This window comes from Podarcis erhardii (assembly GCF_964252035.2).
Source record: "Podarcis erhardii genome assembly, chromosome: 4".
Lineage (NCBI taxonomy): Eukaryota > Metazoa > Chordata > Lepidosauria > Squamata > Lacertidae > Podarcis > Podarcis erhardii.
Window position 1 is genome coordinate 69,208,411 of NC_138508.1, and position 25,397 is coordinate 69,233,807.

The 25,397-nt window shown below is 44.8% G+C and overlaps 1 protein-coding gene across 2 annotated transcripts; it reads right to left on the bottom strand.

The window, feature by feature from the left end:
• Nucleotides 1-794: 794 nt before the first annotated feature.
• PRPS2 (phosphoribosyl pyrophosphate synthetase 2) lies at nt 795-25,385 on the bottom strand. 2 transcript variants are annotated; one of them, XM_081858765.1, is made up of 8 exons: nt 25,144-25,385; nt 16,370-16,553; nt 14,806-14,820; nt 9,621-9,719; nt 7,483-7,607; nt 5,014-5,187; nt 3,978-4,137; nt 795-1,300 (listed from the first exon to the last, which is right to left on the bottom strand). In XM_081858765.1, the coding sequence occupies exons 1-8, from the start codon at nt 25,263-25,265 to the stop codon at nt 1,208-1,210; spliced, it is 972 nt and encodes a 323-aa protein (XP_081714891.1). In that variant the 5' UTR covers nt 25,266-25,385; the 3' UTR covers nt 795-1,207. The 2 variants fall into 2 exon arrangements, with proteins under 2 accessions (XP_081714891.1, XP_081714892.1); XM_081858766.1 differs by lacking the exon at nt 14,806-14,820 and having other exon boundaries at nt 25,144-25,380.
• Nucleotides 25,386-25,397: the final 12 nt, after the last annotated feature.

Below are 25,397 nucleotides of genomic sequence, written 5' to 3' on the forward strand. Positions count from 1 at the left end.
AGGGAGCCCGGGTAGGGAGCCAGGTCCTAAAGCCCGCCGGAAGGAAGGGGAAGACCAAGGGGGGTCAGCGTCAGAGGAGTCCAGGAAGGAGGAAACCCCAGAGGGCAGAAGGACCCAGCGAAGGAAAGAACAGCGTAGGAGGTGGAGCCGGGCTAGGATCTTAAACTGGTGTGGGAGGAGCAGTGAGTCAGAGGGGACTTAGCCGGTCTAGCGTCGAGACGTGGGTCTGCGCGCCCAGAGCTTTGAAATGGAAACTAAACTTCAATAAAGACTTTTGTATATTATATCCACCGGGCGTTGGTCCTCTGTGAGCTGGGATCTAGAGGCAGACCTGACAGATGCATTTTGAAAGAACTGCATATTCTTTGCTCTCTAAGTCAAGTGAGTTAAGCATGTGATGCTCCTCCAGATTGAGGTCCCTCATTGGCCAAGACACAAAGAGGGGGAAAGAGCAGTAGTTCTGCAAGCAGAAATTCCAGGTAGGACTGGGAATGCCCCGTCTGAAACCCTGGCTATCATAGTGCCAGTCAAGTCTAGACAATGCAGAGTGGGGTGGACTAATAAGGCAGTTTCCTATGGCTGCAAGTGCAGCCATAACTCAGCAATCCATGAAGCACTGTACTATGCTATTCCAGGTCACAGCTGTTTAGAAGCATTTTGGCGCAGTGATTTCTCAGGATGAGAGGGCAGCCGAAGTTCATCATTATGCCAGGGGCACTTTAAGAGGTGCCAAAAATTATTACCTGACCACAAACGATCTGCAAGCTTAAGATAGACACTGATTTTGTCAGAAGTGAATTTCACAGGCCATTTAATCTAAATCTGTAAATGACTACAAGTTTCTGTTCTAAGTGTGGCACAGTTAACTCTCAGCAAGTGCATGCCTCTCATGTTACCAACCCTGAGTTAACTTTTGGCCTTAGCAAAAATACTGTTTTCCCATATGATATATGCACATCTTAATAAATCACAGGCAAAAAGCATAGTTTTCTCTTTTAAAAACCCAAAGAGAATTTATAAAAAGTTGTAAGCAAAAATAATACACATATTTGCCCGGTTTAGTTATTGTCCATATTAAGAGAGGGGTAGGTGTGGTTGAGCTGAAGCTTTGCGTAGACATTTGTTACCTTCATCATGAGCTGCATTATCTGATGTGCATCCCCCATCCCCCACCCCCCGAATGCAGCAGGCCAAAGCTGGTTTGCAGTTATAGTGGGACGTGGCTGAACAGGTACGACACAGATTCGCCGTTGTGTGTTCTTCGGATCGCCTCAGCCAAAATCATAGAAATATCAATAACCTACAAGGAAAAGATAGTGGCTTCCATTGTTATCCGGACATGCCAAAGTGAGTCTCATTCAAAACCTCAATTGTCTATTGGGCGGGGGTGGGGGTTGGAGGAGGAGGAAAGGTGCCAATCACTTGTTGTTGTACAAGCTCTATTCATAAGACCCTGCAGATATGCTGGAACATCTTGATTAAGTTTTACATTTCACATTTCCCAAGACTCCAAAAACAGCCATTCTGCAGACTGATGACTAGAGCTGGTGGATAAATTGTCTGAGAAATGTGGGCTTCATATCGCTATACCAGTTTCAGACAACTTGAGCAGGCAATTCATTGCACCTGAGAAGGCGCAAGCACCACTCTGTGAGCCGGAGTGCTATCTGGGCTTGCTCAGCCAAGGGGCAGGAGGCTTCCTGCCCCCAGCTGAGCAGTTTAAGAAAGCCCCTGCAGCTTGCATGAGCCAGAGCAGTACGGGGGCTTCCTCAGGGATGGGCAATGTATCTTGGCTGCTTCTTCCTATCCTAAGGTGGGGAGGCAGAAGCAGCAGAGATACATTACAGACATTGTATTTATATATCAGCATATTTAGCTGCTGATATCTGTTTTTCAACATTGTGACTTACCCACGCGTCATCAGTAGGGCTGGGCGCTTTGAGACAGAAACTGTGCATAACGGCAATGAGAGTTGTTGCCACTGGAGGGCAGTGAGAACTGATATTTACAATGGTTCCCCTCCAACGCCTGTAGTATTATTTTTTATAATTTATTTCTCTTGTTGCGTTAGCCATGCACTGACCAGACTTGTTTTGTGTTGTTCTGCAAGGTAGGGGTGCAGTGTGGGATGGGGGCATAGAGCCAGATGTGCCCACCAAAGGCTGTGTCAGCCAGCCAGGCTCCCTGCTGGACTCTACCCAGTGATAGGGTTTGGCTGGCGCAGTGGGTTTTGTTTAGCCTCCGTGAACACCTGTGCCCCAGCTGCCATCGAAGGTCACGATGCTGCTGCTGCTGCTGCATGGTGCACATGAGACAAGTACCAAGTAAGCAGGATGCACTTTATTTACTAAACCCCAAAAGAAAAAAAATGTGTAAGGATGCTGGGGGACTGTAAAGTGTGTTCTAAGGAATCATTTCCCAAATAAGGCACCACAGGGACTTTTAACTGAGGTTAGGTAGCCACCACGGATGCCTGGTATAAGCCATAAATCAATAAGGACCTGATTTTTAGCATGTTTGATATGTATTCAGAATGTAGAATTGACCATAGATCTCTCTCAAAAGTCTTAGGATTTATACAGGGGCAGGGTGTGGAGGGAGCCTGCTGCAGCCTCACTGGCCCAGCCCCGTGTGGGATCAGCTTTTCAACATCGTAGTCTGGTGCTGCTGAAACAACAAGCTGCATTGCCCCCAGCCACTGCTCGGGATGACACAGCTTGTTCCCAGTGCTTGGGGGGGGGGCAGAGCGACATTGCACTACAGTGGTGCCTCGCAAGACGAAATTAATTCGTTCAAGTTTTTTCGTCTTGTGAAGAACGGTTTCCATAGGAATGCATTGAAAATCAATCAATGCGTTCCTATGGAGACCGTCCGGGGACAGAGGGGAAGGCGTGCGCCTTCCCCTCTGTCCCCGGAGATTGCGGGGCAGGCAACGGGGAGAAGCAATCTTCTCCCCACCACCCCTTGCTTCAAAAGAGGTCCGGGGACAGCGGGGAAGACGCGCTGCGCTTCCCCGCTATCCCCGGAGCTTGCGGGGCAAGCTTCGTTTTGCGAAGCAAGCCCATAGGGAGATGCGTCTTGCGAAGCGGCTAAGAAAACGAAAAACTCCTTCGTCTAGCGAGTTTTTCGTCTTCCGAGGCGTTTGTCTTGCGGGGCACCACTGTACTCAGCTGGCAGGTGCAAAGGCTCCCGCTCCTCCAGCTTGTGTGCAGACATAGCCTACCCTCCCAGGTAGCAGCAGCCAAGTATATGGAGCCTCTCAGGCTCCACTTGGAAAGCTGCCTCCGCCTTGCACGGGCAAGCTACCTTTCTCCAGGGAGGGCATGAAGCCCCCACCTGCGCAGCCCCAATCCTCCTCCTGCTCATTTGCAAGCAGAAGGATTGGGACTCTCCCAACGGGGGAGCAGTTTAACGGAGACCTCATTGCACTGCTGGCTCATGAGAGTCAGGGACTCCATAAAACTGCTTGGCTGAGGCAAGGGCAGTGGCACACTCCTCAGCCAAGCAGTTTGAAGAAGTGGGGGGAGGAACAAGCTGTATTGTGCCTCATTGATGCAGCATGTTGCTCCCTCTGCACCAGTATGAGGGCGGCTTCACCGAGTCCCCCCTGCCTGGATGCAGCTTGCTCTCCCTTGACACGCTGGTAGCAGAGGGACTCAGGAGCAGCAATGTACCCAGTGAAGCCGACATCATATATTGCCCAGGCTTAGGAGGCTGTGATGCTGTCATGGGCTGGCAGCATTGGACCATCGTGCAATGAAGCTGCCTTGCGCACCAGAGCCAGACTTGAGTGCAACATCCCTCTCTGCTAATCTGGCCTTGATGAGAAAGCAGCTCATTGCACCCCCCCTCAAAAAAGATCTTTCTTGGGGGGTGTCCCCAGGCACATAACTATTTTTATCCCCTTAACGTGGCTTATAATACTGCTATATAAAGCTTAAAAAGATGACCTGCTGCTGTAAATCAGCGCACCATACCTGAATCTTGGGACAATGCTTCATTTTTTCTTCCTGTGGGATCGTGTTGGTGACGACGACTGCTTCGAAGGCAGCATTATTGATCCGCGAAATAGCAGGGCCAGAGAAGATCCCATGAGTGAGAATAGCATAAACCTTAGTCGCTCCTGCAGACACTAATCTATAAAACATAGGAAGGGGGAGAGCGGGAGATGTATGAATGTCAGCACAAATCTAGAGTGCAAGTTTCAGGAAACGACAAGAGTAATTACCCACTTGGACAAATGCAGACAGACGCACAGAGCCTGAGAACGTGCTTCTCAGGCTCCATGCACCAGTGGCGGAGCTTATCTCCAAGGTGCAGGTGTGCACATGGCTGCACCCGTGCCAGGGGTGGAGGACCAAGAGGGCATGCCCAGCTGCCAGAGGGGCAATAGCCCTGAGTGGCTTTGCAAGGTCTCACCCCCGGCAATTGCCCCAGTGGCTCCCCCAAACACTACACACTTGTCGTCTGCCTGCCTTCACCCAGGACGGCAGGCTGCATCTTTCCTCCTGGAGCGACTGGCCGCCCCAGAAGGAAAGACACAGCCTGCTTGCTTGGGTGAAGGCAGGAAGCCCCGATGCCCCTCCTGCCTGCATGAGCCCCAGAGGCCTTGGGGCTTGCTCACTTATCTTGGCTGCTTCCTCCTCCCAGCATATTGTGGTGTTTAGCTGCCAACATATCACAATGTTGAAAACCAGTTATCACCCCGCCCTAGTATGCAATGATCCTGCACAGCTGTAAATGAAGACTTGACTACAAAGTTCATCTATATAGCTAGGTAGGCTCAGGGGAGTAAATTAACAGGCTATTTCCTAAAACGGTGTATTTCAATTAAGACTGAAGCTACTCATAAAAACATACTTAAGTCGTAGCAGTCAGAGAAACCAATGTTTTGTGTGGGCAAGATCTCTTTTTCTGAACTAAAATGAAACCCATCCCCTCCCCACCCCAAAGAAACCTCTGCTGCTACCCGATTCTCTTCACCATGAAGGTCTGCCTCAGTTTTTTACTCACTTGTCCGCAGCGTGACATATTGTGCCACATGTGTCTGCCATGTCGTCTACAAGAATGGCTACGCGGTTGCTCACATCCCCAACCAAGACCATCCGGTCCACTTCGTTGGCTTTCTTCCTCTCTTTGTGGATCAGCGCAAACTCGACATTCAGTCTGTCAGCGATGGAAGTGACTCTGCATCAAGCGGGAGCAAAACATAGTCAGGGCTTTTGAATTAAAAGAACTGATGCATCGGAACAAAACTTTTAGATCCTATAAAAATTTTACAACAGCAGTAGATGAGTCACATGGAGCAAAATTCAACCCCCACCTCCCCTCAATTTAAGGCAGGCGAGCATTTATAATCAGGATCTAGATTGGCTTGATGGAGCATTTTAAAAATTAGCTGCATTTGATAACATTAGCTGTCTCAATTTAGCATAATGGGTAGCTTGCTCTTTAGAGTGCAGAATTTTGTGTTAAGTACGTCTCATGCACATGATAAGCAGCTCTCGCTTGCCTCTACCACCTGTGTCTTTGTGCATATGGATGAACCTGCGAAAGCCTGCTTGTGACCCAGAATCCCAGTCGTGTAGGATGTCCTGTCTGGCATGTGAAGTCTCCCATGACCACAGAGGACCTCTCTGCTCTTCCCACAAAGGCTAGGGAGGCTGGGACTACTCAGCACGTTCCTGCCTGCGTTGAATAAAACCAGAGTGCTAATTTCTCAAGGAGGCTTTGGTAACCCACAGACTACCACCACCACCATATGATGCTGGAGTTGAAAAGACCTGCACTGCTGGGCCAGTTTCAAGGTACTTGTACCCAGAGTAAGGTAGACCATGTACAATTCCAAGTTTATCACTACCATTATTTGGGGTGGGGTGAGAAGCACTATTAGTGGTTCTCTATCAGCCAGGAGCAGAATTCCTGTCAGTGAGGAGTTGTGCTTTCAGTATTGTGGTCCCTAGCCTGTGGAACTGCCTCCCAAAAGAAGTTAGGCAGGCACCATTGCTAATGAGTTTCAGGTGCCTGGCGAGACCTAAATGCAAAGGCCTATTCCACGTTTGCCTTGGCAGCTGAAAGCAGTTTCTACATATATCACAGTGGTAACTTTTGCAAGTGTGGGTTTAGAGGGGTTTAGTGTGTCAAATTCCTAGCCAGCCATGAAGCTCACTTGCTAGCAAGTCACTGCTTCTTTGCCTCACAAGGTTGCTGTGAGGATAAAATGCAGAGGATGTGAGCTACATTTGCCAAGGAAACAACCAAACAAAATGCCAATCAGGTCCCAAGCAGACCTGGCATGGAAAGAGCTTTAGGCTCTCCAACTTGCTTGGGGGTCAAGGCCCTACTCAGCACTCCAGTTCTGGATGTGGGACATCATTGCAATCAAACCAACAAGTCATGTTTTGCCAGATGGGCACATGACGGGGCTGAGGCTCACAGAGCTTTCCTGTAAAATTTGCCAGAGAGAACTCTGTAAGATCACTTCCTTTGTCTGCTTTGGCAGTAAGCGGTAACCCTCCATACATCCTGCTGATCTGAGCAGCCTCCTCTTTCTTCATCATGCTTCCAAGCTGACTGCATGTGCATGTCTCAGCTCTGCAGCCCATTCACCATATTTGAAATCACATTTTGTACTTTTGTAACTTAGTGGTTATAAACGTGCCTTCATTTTGCTACTGTTAAGTGTTTCTTCAAGACCAAGGTTATTTAAGTAAATACAATTTTTACTACTTCACAAAACTGTGTGCGATTGTTGTTTTTAAGGGGGAGGAAATGGGCAATACCAGGGAAAATCCAGTGTGCCTTAAAGCATTCTGGATTATTGTTTCTAGGAGTTAAATGAACCTTGCCTTAGCTTCCAAGTTTAAGCTGCAAAGGATGGTACTGTGTTGTACTCATGTGAACCAAGAAGGATAACAACAATATATCATGTCCCAATGTCTGAATCCTTTCCTGCACTGGGATGATCCTGTGGGATCTCACACAAGCATCCCTAGCATTCAGGAGCTGATGCACTCAGTGGGCCTTGCCCACCAAGCAAAGTGCAGAGCTTGGAAATCATCTGGTTGGCCACTGTGAAAACAAGGCTAGATGGATCTTTGTCATGATTCAGCAGGACAAAGAAATTATTTTAAGAAGGTAAGTTTCCCAGTGCTTGGAACTCGCTGCTTTCTAAAAAATGTTCCACCTACAGAAGTTAAGCAACCGATGCATCAATCACTTAGATAAACATTAATTGCCAAAGTGGTTTCTGCTCTGTAAAAGGAATGCTGGTGAGATTGTTCCTCCCAGCATACGGTCTGAAGGCCCCTGTGGTCAGCACTTTTCTGAAGCTAAGGAAGCCTCGGTCTGGTCAGTGCCTGAATGGAGAAACCACCTGCAGAACACCATGTAAGCTGCCTTGGCTTCCGTAACATAAAAAAGGTGGGTTCTGCATGTTAGAAACTATATAATAAAACAGGTTAGCTGGAGATTGCATCCTACCTTTTTGCTCCTCCCGCATCTGGTGAGACAATGACACAGTTCCTCCAGTCTACAATATTTTCTTTGATCCACTGCAACACAGCTGGTTCTGCATACAGGTTGTCCACTGGGATATCAAAGAAACCCTGGAGATTGCAAGAAAAGAGGCAGCCAGGTATTAATTTACGGAGGTACAGATCTTTATACGATTAACAAGCTGCAGAGGCAGGCTAACAACTGCCAAAATCTCATGCAAAATAAGCAGATGAGGAGCTTTCTCTGCCACACCCATTGTCTCTCAGATAACTTCCTGGGGACTGTTGGTCAGTATTGAGTGGGACCAGTGAGAAAAGTGGGCAGGGTCACAAGAAAAACTGGGCAGAACAATGGATGAGTCTCTTATCTTTGCACTGCAGGCAACACTTCAGCCGCGTAGAAGCTGGAAGCTCCCATATGCACCCACCCACCACACCCATCTTTATCCAGACAAACTAGAGGTATTGTCACAGAACACAGACACATTCCAGCCAGGCAAAAGCACCTGAGGGAAGTGTGGAGCAGGGCTGGTACGTCCCTGATTAGAGTATATAAAGGCACGCCCCTGATTAGAGTATATAAAACAAAAGGCAAATACAGACATGGGAAGAATCACATACCACCTTTGCTCCAATATATGTCCAAGTGCAACATCTAAATGGCTGTGCTTCACCATTTTAAATGAGATGCTGTTCATGCAGTCTAGCATCAAACCCTCTTTTTGATATGTCCGTTTCACTGAAATGCTTGAAACAAGAGAGGCAAGGACACCCCAACAGCTGCGAGGAAAAAGCTTACTGAATACATTTCAGACTGCATCTAAGCAGCCATGTAACAGCCACTGCTTTGTGACAGTGACTAAATTTAGTGACTCCAAAAGGGTGGGTGGTGTTCATTTTAATAAACTGCATCCCAATTCTCATTAGCATCCAGGCTGGTCCTCTGCCTCTCTTGATTCTACCACTTAAGGGAGCCGCTCTTCACTTCTTTCTTCCTTCTGAAAAAGTTGTCACTTTTTGAGAATGAAAGAAGCCATTTGGACCTTCCTACACAATTACGCCCCCATCACATGCACAGCAAACTCAAGAGTTTGAAGCCCATGGGAGCAAAACACAGGTGTCTTACTTGGCCTTGAGAAAACTTCCAAGACTGTGTGTGTTGTCTACAGCTGACAGTCAACAACCTGAGGCTTTATGAGAGAGAGCTGGAGAGATAGCAGTTGCTTGTTACATATTCAAAATGCCCCAGCCTGGAATTTAAACAGACCACTGCAGTAACAAAGCCCATGATGCTTCAAAGCAACCCTGGAGACCACAGGATTGCCCAAGGGAAATCACTGCACCTGGCTTCAATTTTAGTAGAATCAACTGCAACATATGGATTGCTGCAGTGCAGGGCTGCTCTTGAAGGTCCAGATGGTCAACAATCGTGCCATCAGTGGCTAGCAGGGTGGATCATATGATGACAGCTGAATACATCCTCTTCACTGGTTGCCAACTTGTCTCCAGGCTCTACTCAGGTTGGTGGCTTTAGTTTTTAAAGCCATAAATCGGCCTGGAACGAGGATTTTCCCAGGAATCGCTTGTCCTTTCGAACCTAGTAAAGAACCGCACTCAGCTTCTGAAACTCTTTTTGTTATCAGCTGGGTGAGGGGAAAGGGTCTTTGCCTGTTGCGCTACTCAGATGATGGAGCAACATCCCTAGAGAATGACACGTGGCCCATACGGCCTATTTTAAGTAGGCACTGGAGACATGCTGTGAGCGTTCGAACTATCACTTTACTGCTCCCACAATCAAGCTGACTTTTTGTTTACAAAGGTGGGGCACAAATTTTAGTAGACAGATAGATAGAACAAAGGGTGGAATCAAGCTTCTACTCACACAATGGGATTTCACCTTCCTCTCCTCCCATCTACAGCCTCCTATAACCCCCCCCCCAAAAAAAACCCCCTGCACAACAGATGCGGTGGGCAGCTGGAGGTGGGAGGAGCAGAAGAGCAGGTGTCTATTCTGCTTGCATGCAGACCTAGCTGCTCATGACCCAGCACATTTTCCTGATGGCAGTGCAAACACACAAAGGGAAGCAGCATACAGGAAGGAGAGAGAAAAGGAATCCTCATTACCTGTATCTGGGAAGCGTGCAAATCCATGGTGATGATGTGATCTGCTCCAGCAACTGATAACATGTTGGCGACAAGTTTTGCAGATATGGGAGCGCGGCTCTGGAGGGAACAAAAGACGGGTTTTATGAACTTTTGGGTTGCGGGGCGGGTGAGAAGGAAGTCATAAGGTCTCTCGGTTCAAGCGATGCAAGTGGACAAGTGATCAGAGCTCTTCCACACTTCTTATAATATCTATGCATCTCTCTATATAAAGCAAGTGGGATCTGCAAACAAAATGTTGCAGCTGTATCCTCATTCTCTAACACAGTGTTTCTCAAGCTTGGGTCTCCAGCTGTTTTTTGACTACAACTCCCATCATCCCTAGCTAGCAGGACCAGTGGTCAGGGATGATGGGAGTTATAGTCCAAAAACATCTGGAGACCCAAGTTTGAGAAACGCTGCAGTCTAACAGAAGTGCTTCTGCTCAGGGTTCCAGCCACATCTTCACCTCTAGCCTCCCTTCTAGTTGCCTTTTTTATACACCTTACACTCAACATCCTCCGGCTCTTAGTATCCACTGAGCATTCTCAGTTCTCATTGGCACCAGGAAGACTATTACAGGTAAGGAGTCCCCAGTGTGTGCTTTTCGGGCTTGCATCAAGAGTTCAAATCACTTTCTTCACACACTTCAAATGTTACCTGCTGTTGCTCTCAATTCTTGTCCCAACCCAGGGGCAGATGAACTCATGTTTTTAATGGTAAAGGTAAAGGGACCCCTGACCATTAGGTCCAGTCGTGGCTGACTCTGGGGTTGCGGCGCTCATCTCGCTTTATTGGCCAAGGGAGCCGGCGTACAGCCAACATGTGGCCAGAATGACTAAGCCACTTCTGGTGAACAAGAGCAGCGCACGGAAACGCCGTTTACCTTCCCGCCGGAGCGGTACCTATTTATCTACCTGCACTTTGACGTGCTTTCAAACTGCTAGGTTGGCAGGAGCAGGGATCGAGCAACAGGAGCTCAACCAGTTGCGGGGATTCGAACCACTGACCTTCTGATTGGCAAGCCCTAGCCTCTGTGGTTTAGACCACAGTGCCACCCGCGTCCTGTTTTTAATGGTAGGAAAAGGTTAAGGAAGGGTTGCGGTAACAGAGAGGAACAAATGACACATTGCTTTTAATGTTCTTAATGCGTTTTTAAAATGTGACACCAGAGGGAGGTGCAGAGCCACCAGCAGCGTTTCGACGAATATAAACCAACAACGAAGTAAGAAAAACCATTTAAATTAAAAGTACGCCCTGTGACGTTTTAGAACAATATACCTAATGCCCTTCTAATAATGTTAGACAGGTCGGTGTAGATCCACCTCAGGAATCTGAACACAATTGTTTGGCTTTTCGGAAAGCAAGGGCTTCTGTTTTAGACCTCTTTGGATATTTTTTAAGCCACTTGCTAACTCCAGACATCCAAACTACTTTAATATAGTCAGGGCCAAACACAAACACAAATGCATGCTGAAAACCACGGCTTCTTATAAGGAAACACAACGGGGGGTGGGGGGGGGTGGGCGGGCAATCTGCAGCAGAGACCTGCACAAATGAACCACTTGGCTTCCTGTTGTTCTGCTGCAACTTCCCTTCCCCACTCAAACCCATTTGCCTTGTGAAGATAATCTGGGGGCAGGGGAGAGATCAGCTCTTCCCTCATCCCCTTACAAACACTTCCTTGACAGTTTTTTTAAACCAAGGGTTGAAAATCTGGGGCCCAACTGATGATATTAGACTACAGTTCCCCTAATCCCTGAGCACTGGCCGTGCTGGCTGGGGATGATTGGATTTCATAGAATCGTAGAATTGGAAGGGACCCTGAGGATCATCTAGTCCAACCCCCAGCAATGCAGGAATAAGCAGCTGTGCCGTTCAAGGATCGAACCTGCAACCTTGGGATTATCAGCACCACATCGTAAACAATTGAACTATCCACCTGGAGGACCACAGGTCCCCAGAGATCTCCCAAGGAGGCTGTGAGAAAAAATGGAGACCTACTTGTGACAGAGGACTTTGCATTCTTCTCTCTCTCTCTCTCTCTCTCTCTCTCTCTCTCTCGTTTAGATTTGTTATTGCATTGCATTGTATTATGAAAGATCTTAAAATCTTTTTTGAAAAAATTCTCCTTAACCCCAAAAGGAAATCTGGTTTCAGATACCTGAAACAACTAGGGGGAGAAACCAGCAGGGCAGAATTTTCAAGGTGTATCAATGGTGCTGAGCACCCCAGCCAATTTCAAATGGTCCTCTACCCTTGCCCCCACCACACATTACATTAAGTGTTGCCTAAGCAAGTGTGTATTTGGAAATATTTGGCTACTGAGGTAATATGTAGTTTGGAACTAAACAGTGAACAAATCATTCCTCTTCAAGTAGTAAACAGTGACATCATTTCCCCATGTGATGAAGTTTAGTTCTTAGGAATGATGAACCAGATTTAACTGGGAAGTGGGCCTTTTCCAAAATGGCATTTAGATACTTTGAAAGCACTAAGAAGTGTGTGTGTCGGGGGAGGGGGGAATGGAATGCATTCCAGATCACCCCATTTTTTGATGCAAAACACAACCATAAGCTGATTCCTCCATAAAGGTTTGCCTCACCAACCACCAGGTTTATCATGACTTCCATTCAGGTCAAAGCATGCAATATTTCTAGTACAGAATGGGACATACAGTATTGCTACAGAAATTCGTCTTGCTAAGATGTAGCATTTGAAAATACTTGAAATGCAACTGTCCCACTAAGGGCCAACTCTTCCAAGAACCCCCACAACCCCTAACTTTTTTACTGCTTCTTTTACATTTCATTTTAGGAAGCTTGTCCTAATTCCTACACAAATGCTCAGGATGCAAAGCAGTTGCAATGCCTGCAGGAAGTGGAAAAAGTCAGAAGAAAGGAGAGTTCTAAAAGACTGAAAATGGACAAAAGGGGATAGAGAAAGAAAGGGGGGGAGCAGACACTCAGAACAGAAAAGTAACGCAGAACAACAGAACTGAGAAAGAAACCACTACCTGCACAGCTGATACACAGACAGCCATGATATGGGGCTGAGCTCATTTAACTGAGATGGGGCAATCAGCTTCCCCTTACTCATAGCAGAGTCACATGCATGACACAATCCACCAACCGCTTCTGCCATATGGTACACATTCATTGCAATGTAGTTTGCTCAGAAGTTCTGCACCTCTCAGAAAGAATGAATGGGTGACTGCATAGCACTAGAGCTTGTGATTACACACACCGCAAACTGCCCACTCTTTCAAGAATAAATTCACACAACTGAAAATCCAAACAGTGACATTAGTGGAAGACAATATAGTCAAATACACATATTTTTCAAAAATATGGCTAATTATAAAAAATGTGAAGAATTTCATTCAGCCAAAGCACATAGCTGAAGACATACCTCTCTTCCCTGGCTATTCTGCAACATCAGCAGCCAGGAGGCAAAGTTCAACATACTGCGTACATTATTGATCTCGGGACTGAAAAATGAAGTGCTAAAGCAGCATTGATAGATGCCAGAACCAAGAGCCACTGCTTATAAGCTACATCTTGTCAAGACGCCAGTGTGACAAGCGCAGAGAGGACATCTCTGATAATTAGTAGGAAGTCTTTACTTTGCCTCATGGGATGTTCTGGCCTCTCAAAGCCCAACTGTGGATAGGTCACATCCAAGCTATTTATCTTGTTCTCATTAGCAAGGAGGGAAATTGGTCATTAACACTTTCTGAAGACTAAGGTGTCTTCCCGTGTGAAGCCATTAATATGTTGTCACTTTTTGAATATTCAGAAAACCACATCCACACACCAGCGTAAGATTTACTTCAAATAATAGCTTGTTGATGCTGCCAAATTGTAAGCGCTCTGGGTGGCATCCAGTTTGTGTCAGCCTAACTTGCACAATGGTCTTCTCCTTTCTTTCCTCCATCTCTGCCCCAAACTGCCCAAAAATCTGCTCTTCAAGGTTGGATGATACGCAGGTGGAGGAGAGAAAGAGCAAGCAGGTGCAATGTTGGCGATCGCCTTTTAGTACAAACACTGGGCAAGGAGAGACTTGCACAATCAGGTTCCACGTCATCTAGACTGCAATGTGCCTCCAAGAGCACCATGACAAAAGGTGCCTACAGGGAACAGCTTAGCAAGTAAACCCAAGTCACCCAAGTGAACAAGCCAAGTCAGACAACACGGGAGAAGACCCAAAATTCGAGGGCTGCTAGCCAAACTGACCCAAGGGAAAATGTTGTTCCTTCTCTAGTACAGCAAACATTTCCACTTAGCATCTCTTTTTCTGACTGGGGCAAATCAATGCTTCAAAAGGGAACCCAATGAGCCAACAGAAGAACCATTCATAAGTGCTAGTCTGGCATGTATGCTTCGTGAATAACATCTGGAAATCAGTGAACTGTCTAAGTTGGCATTTTTTAAAACCCTTCTAAAAACCAAATTCTTGAACCTTCAAGGAGTTAGCTCCTGGACATTTTGCTCTCTGCTTACAAATTATACTTTAGGATTAAGAGCAAGAGACAAAGCTATTAGTCACAGCTCCTTTATGTAACACAAACAACAAATATTTCAGAATGACATTAATATTTTTAGAAGATCTGAAACCTGGAAATTTCCAGTCACTTTCTCAGCATCCTATAGAACCACACCAAACTTCTGGGTCTGGACAGGTGAACTTGTCTACCACACTTTTTGGCTTATATGTTTCTACTGTGTGTGTGTGTGTGTGTGATGCCTACACAACCCAATTTCCAGTTTTCTCCTTCCAAACTGTGATTGATTTATGCTGCTTCTCCAATAATCAAGGAATTTGCTCTGCATGTGCGGTGAATATCCTATATAGACACACATAAGTCTTAAATAGTGGCTTAGATTTAAAACTTTCCTGCTCTGAGTTACCTAATTTTTCATTTACTTTGGGAAAGGTCTGATATAAACTTCAGTATGAACTTTGTTGTGTTGGCAAAAAGTAGTAATGTTATCTGGAAATGCAAAAATCCCAGGTTTTTTTCCTTTCTTGATAAGGGAGGCAGAGCTTGCTCAAACATAGTTAAAAATTATGCAATTAAACTGAAGTTGAGATCAAAATGGGTCAGCTGAGATTCTAATAATCCATGGTACATTTTAAATCAAGATAGCTGTAAAGTACCACTTACCCATCTACCTTGGTCCTATATAGGAAAACACAACAAAAGTCAATTAATGAAATATGCAAATCCTGTTCTCTCATCTGCAAGAATAGGATAAATTTTAAAAATCATTTCAATCAGAATTCCCATTGACCTCTTTCATATGCGGTGAAAATTTTAGTGTTGCGAAAAGAATGTGTATACGGGTTAAATATCAGGTAGTGAGATTTGACATATTGAAAGAAGGATGTTGCATGTGATTTGAAGAACTAAAGAGAATATTGCATCCTCAGTGACTTCCCTTTAAGGTAAAAAACTATAAAAGTCAAAAATGGAACTCTGAGATCACCTGGTTCAGCATCTTTTTTTTTTCAACCTTTAAAGCAGCAAAAGGTCATTATCAAAAACTTGTCATCTTATTGTAAGAGATCTTAAGTAGAAATAAGTTTCATTACTGGGGAAGAATGATCAGCTCTCCAATATTCTAATATGAATAGAACAAAATGTTCCAAAATGGAAAAGTGAAGCAGGTTTATCTAATTTAAAAGGGGGGGGGAATCACTATAAAGTTGTGGGGTACTGTACTTCAAACAAGTTGCATAAGATTTATAATGGTAAATAATGACTGGAGATGCAATTTCCCATGGCATTCCCTGCCCTGTCATTCCAAGAGTGTGGTTAGAACTAATTATAACTTATTGCTCAGTCCCAAAACTAATCTCACGTGGTTGTCTAAGCACAATATTTTTCAGAATGTGTTATGCCTCTAACTGATTTGTTCACAGCTGCAAAAATTGTGGTAGCCAAACACTTGAGCCCAAGAATGCCTATAATTAAAAGAATGCATTACTAAAGTATGGAAAACAGCACAATTAACATAATTGAGTAAAAGAATTAAACTGAGGCAGAGGACACAGCATAGGAAGATTTGCTAGGAGGCATCCTTTTGATTTGTTTAAAGCAAAGGTGTAACATTGACATGAATGCATACAATTATTTATCGGTATCTAAGCATGAAAAATAACGAGAACTATACTGCATACAATAATATATTCCTTGCTTCATACTATGCTGCACTATTTTTATGCCAAACACACCCACAGGTACTTACATTTGGATTTTTCAACTGCGTTTGTGGTAGAATGTACTCAGCTCTCATTTGCAACATTAATATTTGCTGTATCAACTACCAAGTATGCCATATTGATCTCAGGACCATCATGATGGGTTAGGGAGGAAGAATCCTCTTTGCCACTTAAGATAAAAAATCATTTGGGAGCAAAGTTGACCAATTTCACTGGAAACTTTGCTTCTAACTAAGAATTCTGCAGAATGCAGCTATAACTACACTAGGTTGTTTATAATAGTCTAAATGAAGGGTGGGGAACATTTGGCCCTCCAGATGTTGCTGAACTTAAACTCCCCTCATCCCTGACCATTGGCCATGCTTTCTGGGGCCAATCAACATCTGGAAAGCCAAAGATTCTAAATACATTTCATAATTTGGCAAATCAGGGCAAATGTGCGGGGGCAGGAGAAGTTGACTCTTATTTTGACAAACACCTTCAGAAAGTAACCACCGCTCACCTACCTTGTCTTTCTTATCTTGCCTAGCGTAAGGGAAACATGGGATTACAGCCGTAACTCGGGAGGACGACGCAATCTTGCAAGCATTGATCATGATGAGAAGCTCCATCAAATTGTCGTTTATTTCACCACAACCACTCTGGATAATGTAGACATCTTCCCCTCTTACACTCTCACCAATCTCTACACTGGAAAGAAAGATGGAGACACAACGATGACATGACTGGGCATGTTAAGTCTATAAAGCAGACAAGTAATACTTAAATTCTCTTCCTAAACAATACATTTTAACTAAGCAGCTTAGATCTCTGCAGATAATGTACCAGACACAGGCTTACTCCCCAAACCCAAAAATTGCTTTTCAGGCAAGAGGGGTCCTTAAAAACCAACAAGTTGTGGCAACGTGATCAGAGGCTTTACGTGTTATGACAGACTTAACCACAGGCTTCGCCTTTATAGGGTGTTGTACTACTTGGTATACTGTTAAGTCTCAACTCACTAACTCCTGGGAAGAAGAATTGATTGTTAAGCCATTCTGAGAAGTGTAGCTCTCGGCTTCCCAGCAAACTAGTTTGAAGGTTTCTAGGGAGGAAGCCATGACTATTTAAAGTGGTGCAGTACTACTTTGTATAGTGCAGACGGGGCCTTAAGAGCATAAGATTAGAGGGTTAACTATTATTCCCGCTGAAATCAGTTGAGCGTAAAAGGGCTTAACTTTGGCTCAATTCTGCCTGGAATTTGCATCATTTACCGAGTTACAAAAAAATCCACTGTATTCCAAATGTATCAAGGGCAAAACTACTAGTTAACCATTAAGATTCTACCCCATCTCCACCCCCAACCTCCAAGGTTAAACAACATTCTGCTGTGGTGATACAGATAAAATGGCAATCAAGCTAGATCTTCCCCAAGAAGAACATCAATGTTTGTTTTATGCAATTTATCAAATTCAGCCATTTGGAACTTTCAGTTCAAGTTCGAAGGGTGACGGGTGCAAAGTGCCCAAACCACTAGACAGCTGAGGAGATTTTATACACAAAGGCACACTTTTAAACCTCCTTAATTCACTTTGAATTTGCACCATTTTATAAAATGCAAGGCAGGGACCTCAGCACAATTATTAAAACAATTCCCCTCCGCCCAAAATATATTACATTCCGAATGGAATCAAAGCTACGCAAGTCAGTACTTCAGCTATACCCTCCTTATGCCATGGTACCTTTGACTCAAATGAGTATCATTCGCCTATGACAGAAATAACACACTTATATTTTGTTTTGTTTGATTCAAAGGCGTGAAGCCCAACAGCTAATGTAAGTTTCACTTGTGGACATGGCCTTGGCCTTTAATTTACAGTATCCAGAAGAGGCCCTCATGCAAGTATTCTAAAACAATTTAGGCACAATTCTCTCTCAGACCCACTCACCACCTAGGCTTATGGGTTCTCTCTTCAGTCCACAGGAGCTCCCCTATTATTTTATTTAGTATGATGGGGAAGGTACAGAGGTGAGCAAATGTACACAGAGGGGAAGAGAACAGCTAACTACTACTACTGAGCCTAGTTGGATGATCTAAGTGACATTAAGCTAGCTCAGCTTATGTCCACCTGGGTACTTGGTGCACCACCTGTCAAGGTCAGAGGAGTAGGCTTGCTATTGTTCATAAAAATGCCATCTCTCTCCTCAGAAGTCCAATCTGAACTGTGTCTGAGTTCAAGGAGATAGCTTGAGGTGTCATGCGAGAGACAGAAGGGGGAGGCTGATAAGTGTACTGTCCAGCCTGCTGCACTACAGCTTCCCTAGCTAATTTGGTGGAGGCAGTTTCAGATGTGGAGTTGGGGGGCTTCAATATCTGTGTTAGAAACTGAGATATGAAAGCCAGGAGCTAAATGGCACCTTAAACCTAGGTTAGGGGCACCACAATGGAATGTCTAGGCGCACTTTATCATAACAAGAATACAAAGCTGAAAATGAATGAACGGCAGTGAAGATATTATGTTCATTTTTCCACATGATCTAGTCCTTCCCCTGCCCACCCCCCTAATATTCTTAAGAGGGTCTCTTCTCCAGTCATCAGAGAGTAGCTGAAAGTGCAGAGGCAGAAAAAGGCCCTCCTTTCCTTTCACTCCGCAGTTTTAATCAGAAATCTTAGGCACAGTACTGTACCCAGAGCTCAGAAACTCCTTGCACCAATGAAATTCCCTGTTGCAAAATGCATTTAGAACAATTGGCGTTTCGAATGCTGTTCCAATATCCAATAATTGCAGGACTTCATGGCCCCCATGATAACTAAGGGTCTATCTCAGTACATTGTTGGTACGGTGCATATGGCTGGACATAGCTTGACCTGGTCTTTGCCACAAAATGGATGGGAGGGAGGGGCTCATTGTGAGCCTGCTGTCATGTATGGCTCACTCCCTGGTCCATCCACAAAGGCTTATGGAATCCAGTGGATGTTTTTAGAACCCACCCTATTCTCTTGACTATCATTTATTTTAAACTTTTAGTTTTGTATTTTTAAATTGCGATCATCTGCCCTGGAACCTTTTGGTGACAGGTGGGTAAGAAATTTAACTAATTAACAACAACAACAGCTGCTTCAGCTACTTGCTGCATAATCTGCCCTCAGATTCCCCATCTGGGACAATTGGGACTGAGGCTCCTTTACCATGGGCAGGGTTGAGAGTTCACGACTCGTATAACCCTAGAGCTCAGGATTCACACAGTGATTGACAAGAGGTTCGAGCAGAGACAAGCAGCAAATGGATCTCATGATGCACTTTTCGGGACTCGCTGCCATGAGAAGTTGAATGTAGCAATGGCCAATGTTTGCTTATGCTTGATAGCCTTGCCTTATGTCCATTAAACTTGCAGTCTTTGTATTTGACCACGCTCCAGACTCGGGCAATAAGCTATGCCTTTTTGCAGTAAGCTAAGCAACTGCTTTGGCCTGAGAGAAGGAAAGGAACAAGAAAGCAGGTACTTCCCAGACTGGGCCTGAATGCAGACCCCTAAAACCTCTGCTGCAGCACCAATCGCCTATTTATGGAGTGTGTCTGGATAGGGAAGGCAGATTCTTTCCTCCTGCTTAATTGGGAAATGCAGCTTTCACATTCTACACCATGTAATCATTTACATGTAATGCTGTACTGCTGTTATACCAATATTTTTCACTGAAATGCTATCCCTACATCCCCTCCCCTCGTTTTGGGATGTACATCACGCCATTCAGTTTGTATGCATTGTATTACTGCACCCGAACATAACAGCCCGTACGCAATTATGTGCAATTTTGGCAGCCGAACTTTGGGGGGCTGGATGCGCTGGCAGCCTATTGACTCTGGAACTTGCCCCCTAAGCTGGTCCAACAGAACAAGAGTTTGTTGACCCTCAGGGCAAGGCTTATCAATGTACACAGGCATTTGCCTCAGGGCTTTTCTGGGAGAGGATTACCATATTTTAATACTGAGCCAATTGGTTAATTGTTCACTTCTATTAATGCGTAATGCTGAGCACACACTTGCAAACTCCCAGCGACAGTGTTGCAATAAGCAGTGAACAAAAAAGCATGCCGCGAGGCCTGTTGGGGTATTAATCTGGATGGCCAAATTCATATTTTGCTTCTGTTCAAAAACAAGAAGAATACTTTCCCTTAAACTGCACAAGCAGTATTTGTTTTTCCAACCACAGTTGGCGGCTGCGGCTGTTGTTGACAGAAAACACAGAATGCTTCACACACATTTAAAGGGACAGATACACAGCGTTTAAACGCTATATTTGGGGGGAGGGGGAGTTAATGTATGTGAGCCACTGCATGTATTGTCCAGGACACATGCAACTTCCTGACTTGCGAATATGTGGCAGAAAAACGTGTGTTTGATGACATACAAGGCACTCCAAGGCACAATGTCAACCACCCCTGCTATCAATCAGCACCTTATCATTCCCTACTAAACAGTCAAGTCTTTGCTCTCAGCCTGCTCAAACATCCGAAGTCAACTTAGTCATAGATCCAGTGCTTGAGTGCTGTGCTTGGATGTGGGGAAACCCCAATCCAAACAGCTGGTCAACTAAGTTAGTATCTCTCAGACTAACTTGAACGCAGGATAGTTGCAAGGCTAAAATGTCACTCTGAGCACACCAGTGGGATTACACCACCACCACCCCAAGCAAAAGCAGTCCTTTCAACATCCTCCATTATTATTTAGGTCCCATTCTGATTGAGAAGATATTCAAACTTTTAAAAAAAGCTGCTAAAGAAATATATCTCATTATCAGAAAGGAGAGGAGAGAATAACAGTAACTTAAAAATGCTAAATTTTTTTTGTGGCAAGAAATAGAGCTGTCAATTGGGAGGTTGTAGACTCTCTTTCCTTGCAGGTTTTAAAGCAGAGGTTGGATGGCGCTCTGTCACAGAAGGCTTTTGTTGAGATTACTGCATTGTTACAGGGGGTCCCTTACAACTCCATGATTTTATGAAAGACTGAATGTGGACTTGCAATGCCAGGAAATCAGACATATTCAAAACAAGAGACATTAATAATGTTTTGTTTTAGTTGGCCAACAGCTACACCAAATGCAACTCTGATCCCACTAAGTGCTCTTTTCTGTGAGATATCCTTTGACTATGTGCTTCCTTTGCAACAGAGCAAGGTGCACCAAGCAAAAGGTAAATGGGCCGTCTTGCTCACACAAATTACCATTTTGTCTCACAGCAACAAGCTTAAATGCATAGTTAGTACCTATTCGTGTACGCAGAATGTGCAGCAACGAGCCCGCATGCATGCATTGCTTCTGTTAGCGTTAGTGGCACAGCCCGCCAGGAAACAAGGGACAGCAATAAATAGCAAAACAGATTTGAGCTCTTGAGCAGCAAAAAGCAGTTATACGAATGAAACTTCAAAGTGACTGAAATCACAGCTTTACACAAATTTAAATCAGTGAAACAAATCAATGAAGGAACTTGTACTTTAGCTCAGTTATTTCAACTTTATGCTATTTTTTGTTTTCACAACTATCCCAATAACACCAAGAGCCATCACTATCATTGGTGGTGTGTGTGTGTGTGTCTAAAGAAACACAAGCAATAATCTTCTTTTGTTTACACACGTGAAGCAGATGTGATTAGAGTGCACACAGTGCTTGTTCTAAGCCCCAGGCCAGATCACGTGCTGGAAAATTAGAGAATGCAGCAGCAACAACAGAGTTGCTGTGGTCCTCTTGAGTCAGTTTAGGACAGCTTAAGGTTAAAATGTTTAGCCTGTATGCTTGAAGTCAACGAGGCTTACTTCCAAGCATGAACTGTTAAAATCAGCAGTGCAAGAGAGTCATAACATCCATACTGTGCTATTCATTTTAAACGTGAACGTTTGCAGTTTCATAGGATGAACTCCTTAAACTGATGTCACTTCTCCATTCTAATGGAGCATCAGTGAGATACAAAGTTCTTTGTGCCTCTGACTTCTTGTGAGCATGTTTTTTGCTTTCATGCACATGCAGTACAAGAATGGAATACTTATGCCTAAACCAAGACTTGCTTAAGTATCTAATGTGCACTAACTCTAAGGATCCAAGCTAGGTATACAGTATACAGTGGTACCTTGGGTTAAGAACTTAATTCGTTCTGGAGGTCCGTTCTTAACCTGAAACTGTTCTTAACCTGAGGTACCACTTTAGCTAATGGGGCCTCCTGCTGCCGCCATGTGATTTCTGTTCTCATCCTGAAGCAAAGTTCTTAACCCAAGGTACTATTTCTGGGTTAGCAGAGTCTGTAACCTGAAGCTTCTGTAACCTGAAGCATCTGTAACCCAAGGTACCACTGTACTAAGGGATACAGCCCAACCACCACAGCTTTTGCACAGAGTAGCATCTCGCTTCTAGCTCAAGCATAACTTAGTGTTCAGTTTCACTGAAATAAACTCAGGTGTACTTCTATAAACAGCAGCATGAACAAGCTACAATATTTTGGTTCACCTGGCACATCGCTGCTCGCTAACTGGAAATGGCTGTTCAGGTTTAAAGCCTTTTGAATCACCTGCTACCCAAGCCTTTAACTGGAGAGGCTAGGGATGGGCCTAGGGACAAAGAATATAGGATGACAGGGAAGAATGCCCCGTTACAAAGAAGACAACCATAGAGTTGCCCATCCCGTAGCCTCGTTTTAATTAAAAAGTTGCCAATTTTATTTGTGCAATCAAGAGCAGAAAAGGGAAACTTATAGGCGTTTAGTGGTGCAGCAGTAAAACGGTTAGCATATTTGCAAAGCTAAGCAGGGTCCAGTACGGTTTCAATTTGGATGGGGGACTGTGTGTTGAGATTCCTGTATTGCAGGAGGTATAAAGTGTCCAATTTTAGTCTCTTAACAAGTTTAGAGACGCCTCTTAGCTACATTTCTTGCCAAGGTATAACCAGCTGTAAACTAGGCCAAACCCCTCACAAAAAACCCCCAAACCTAAACCGTGATTCTGGGAAGCATTCTTGAGTTGGTGTGCATGCAGCAGAAAATCTTTTTTCTGTTCCTGTGACATTCTACCAGCCACAACTACATGACAGACTCATCTGAAATGGCAAGAGCTATCTGACAGAAACAATTATATCTACCCAGGCTCTAAAGTGCTGGGAAAATGAGATAGCACTTCAGGAAAGAGATCTTGGATGCTCTACAATGGAAGACAATCAAGAAAGGCTATAGGAGCTGTGAGTAACTTTCCCATCTCAAGGAGAAACAGCCACATTCCTATGTCTTATGAGAGGAAACACAGAAGCAGACTGTTCTACCTCAGAGTAGAATTAGGGGAAACAGAGGGATAGGATATGTATGTGTGATCTAGGACAGCTCGTAAACAGCTTTGGTCCTTGAATATGAAATGTGTTATTGGACTGATCAGTCAAACCACATTTCATATTCAAGGACCAAAGGTGCAAGAAGAAGCACTTTCTTTTATCTGTCTGGAATCTTCATATGTTCAGCTTCGTCAGAAGTTCACATGTTCCAGTGTTATGAGAGGAAGAAAAACTTTTCTCTATCCACTTTCTCCATGCTGTGCAAAATTTTATAAAATTCTATCATGTCACCTCTTTTTGGTTGCTCTTTTCCGACTCTACAATATCCTTTTTGAGGGGAGGTGACCAGAACTGTACACAGCCACACCATAGATTTGCATAATGGCAATATGCTATTGGCAGTTCAGTTTTCAATTGATTTCTTAATGATTTCCTAACACGGAATTTGCCTTTTTCACAGCTGCTGCACACTGGGTCAACATCTTCACTGAGCTATCTATTATGTCTATTATTATTAGGTCTCATTCTTGGTCACTTCACACCTCATAAGTGCATATGAAATTAAAGTGGCTTTTTTTGGCACCAATGTGTGTCACTTGACACTAGTTTACACCAAATTGCATTTACCATTTTACTGCCTATTCAGTCAGTTTGCACAGATCTCTAGGAGCTCTTCAGTCTCTATTTTAACAATTTAGGGCAGTTATTGTAAGCAAACATGGCCACCTCACTGCTCACCCTTAACTCTAGATTATTTATGATCAGTAGTGCCTTTTAAACACTCTTTTGTCCTGTCACGATCAAGGTTGTCAGGAAAAGGGCAGCCTGTAGGCTTTCAAGACATGCTTACAGGCAAACACAGATTATCGGTGAAGTGCAGACTCACAATCAGATCAACAAGTGACGTACTCTTACTAAGATATGGTAGTTACTCAAAATTTGTTAATAGTACAACCAGGCATGTGGACTTTCAGATTCTGCATTTAGGCACACTTTGAGAGCCAAGAACTGGTGCAATCATTCTAAACTACAGGCTAATAATTCACACATTATGCTTTAAAACATGAATAAGGCATTTCATGTGTAAACTAGAGATGTGAAGGCCCAGAATGCATGCCTCACTCTGGACAAACGTAAATCATTCTCATCACCTCCTCTAGTCCAAGCATTAAGCTATAAAATGTGAAAGCAAAGGAAGAAAAAGAATACTACATGCAAAGACATATGTAACAGACACTTCTGAGTAGCTTCACCTGGCTACAAGTGCCTGCTGAATCTACAATTTGGGGGCCCTGAGAAATAAAGCATGCAGAGAGAAAAGCGGCAAGTGGTTTTTTGTTTTGTTTTTGTTCTTCCTAAAACGGGACAATGAAAGCGTGGCCAGAGCTAAGCATACACTTGAGGCCTCAGATATCTATCTATCTATCTATCTATCTATCTATCTATCTATCTATCTATCTATCTATCTATTATCTAGTTTGTAGGCCTCAGACAAATATATTAAACCACCCTCTTAGGGCAGAACAATTGATTATCCTGCGACACGGAGGACGCCCTTTTCCCGCGCAGGTTTATGAGCAAACAGGAGAGTGTCCACTTTGCATGAGCGTTTCCATACTTTGCATACGCACACAAAACACGCAACCCGGAGGAAAGCGCGCTTCAGCTTTCAAGGGGTTTCTTTCTCCCGCATCCCCACGCCCCCACCATGCCCGTCACTTCACCCCTCGCTTTCTCAAGACAGGAAGCTCTTCTCCGGCCCGTGCTCCTCTCCACGCGGCCCCCGGGCAGGGCGAACGCAGGAAGGCTTGGAAGGGACCGCGAGGGTCATCTAGCCCAACCCTCTGCAACGTGGGGCGACCCTGGGCTTCAGGGCCTCCGTTGTTGCTTTTAGGGAGGGGGAGGCACCGGGAATGGCTTGCAATGGAGCCGCGGAGCCGCCTAGCCTGCTCGCCTCTCCTCCCCCCGCATCCCCAATCCGCTTTCCACGCCTCACCTGGTCTCCTGGTTGCTGAATTTCTTCGTCACCACTTTCCCCAGATCCAGCCCCAGCCGGTCGGCCACGCGCTGGGACAGATCCTGGTGCGAGCTGCCGCTGAAGAGCACGATGTTGGGCATGGCTGGGCGCGCAGGGGCCGCGGCAAGGGTAGCGGTGGCGGAGGAAAAAAGGAGGAGGAGGAGGGGAAACGGCGAGCAGACGAAGAAAGAGAGAGAACGGGCGCGCGCGGCCAGCGGGTCAAATAGCCGCGG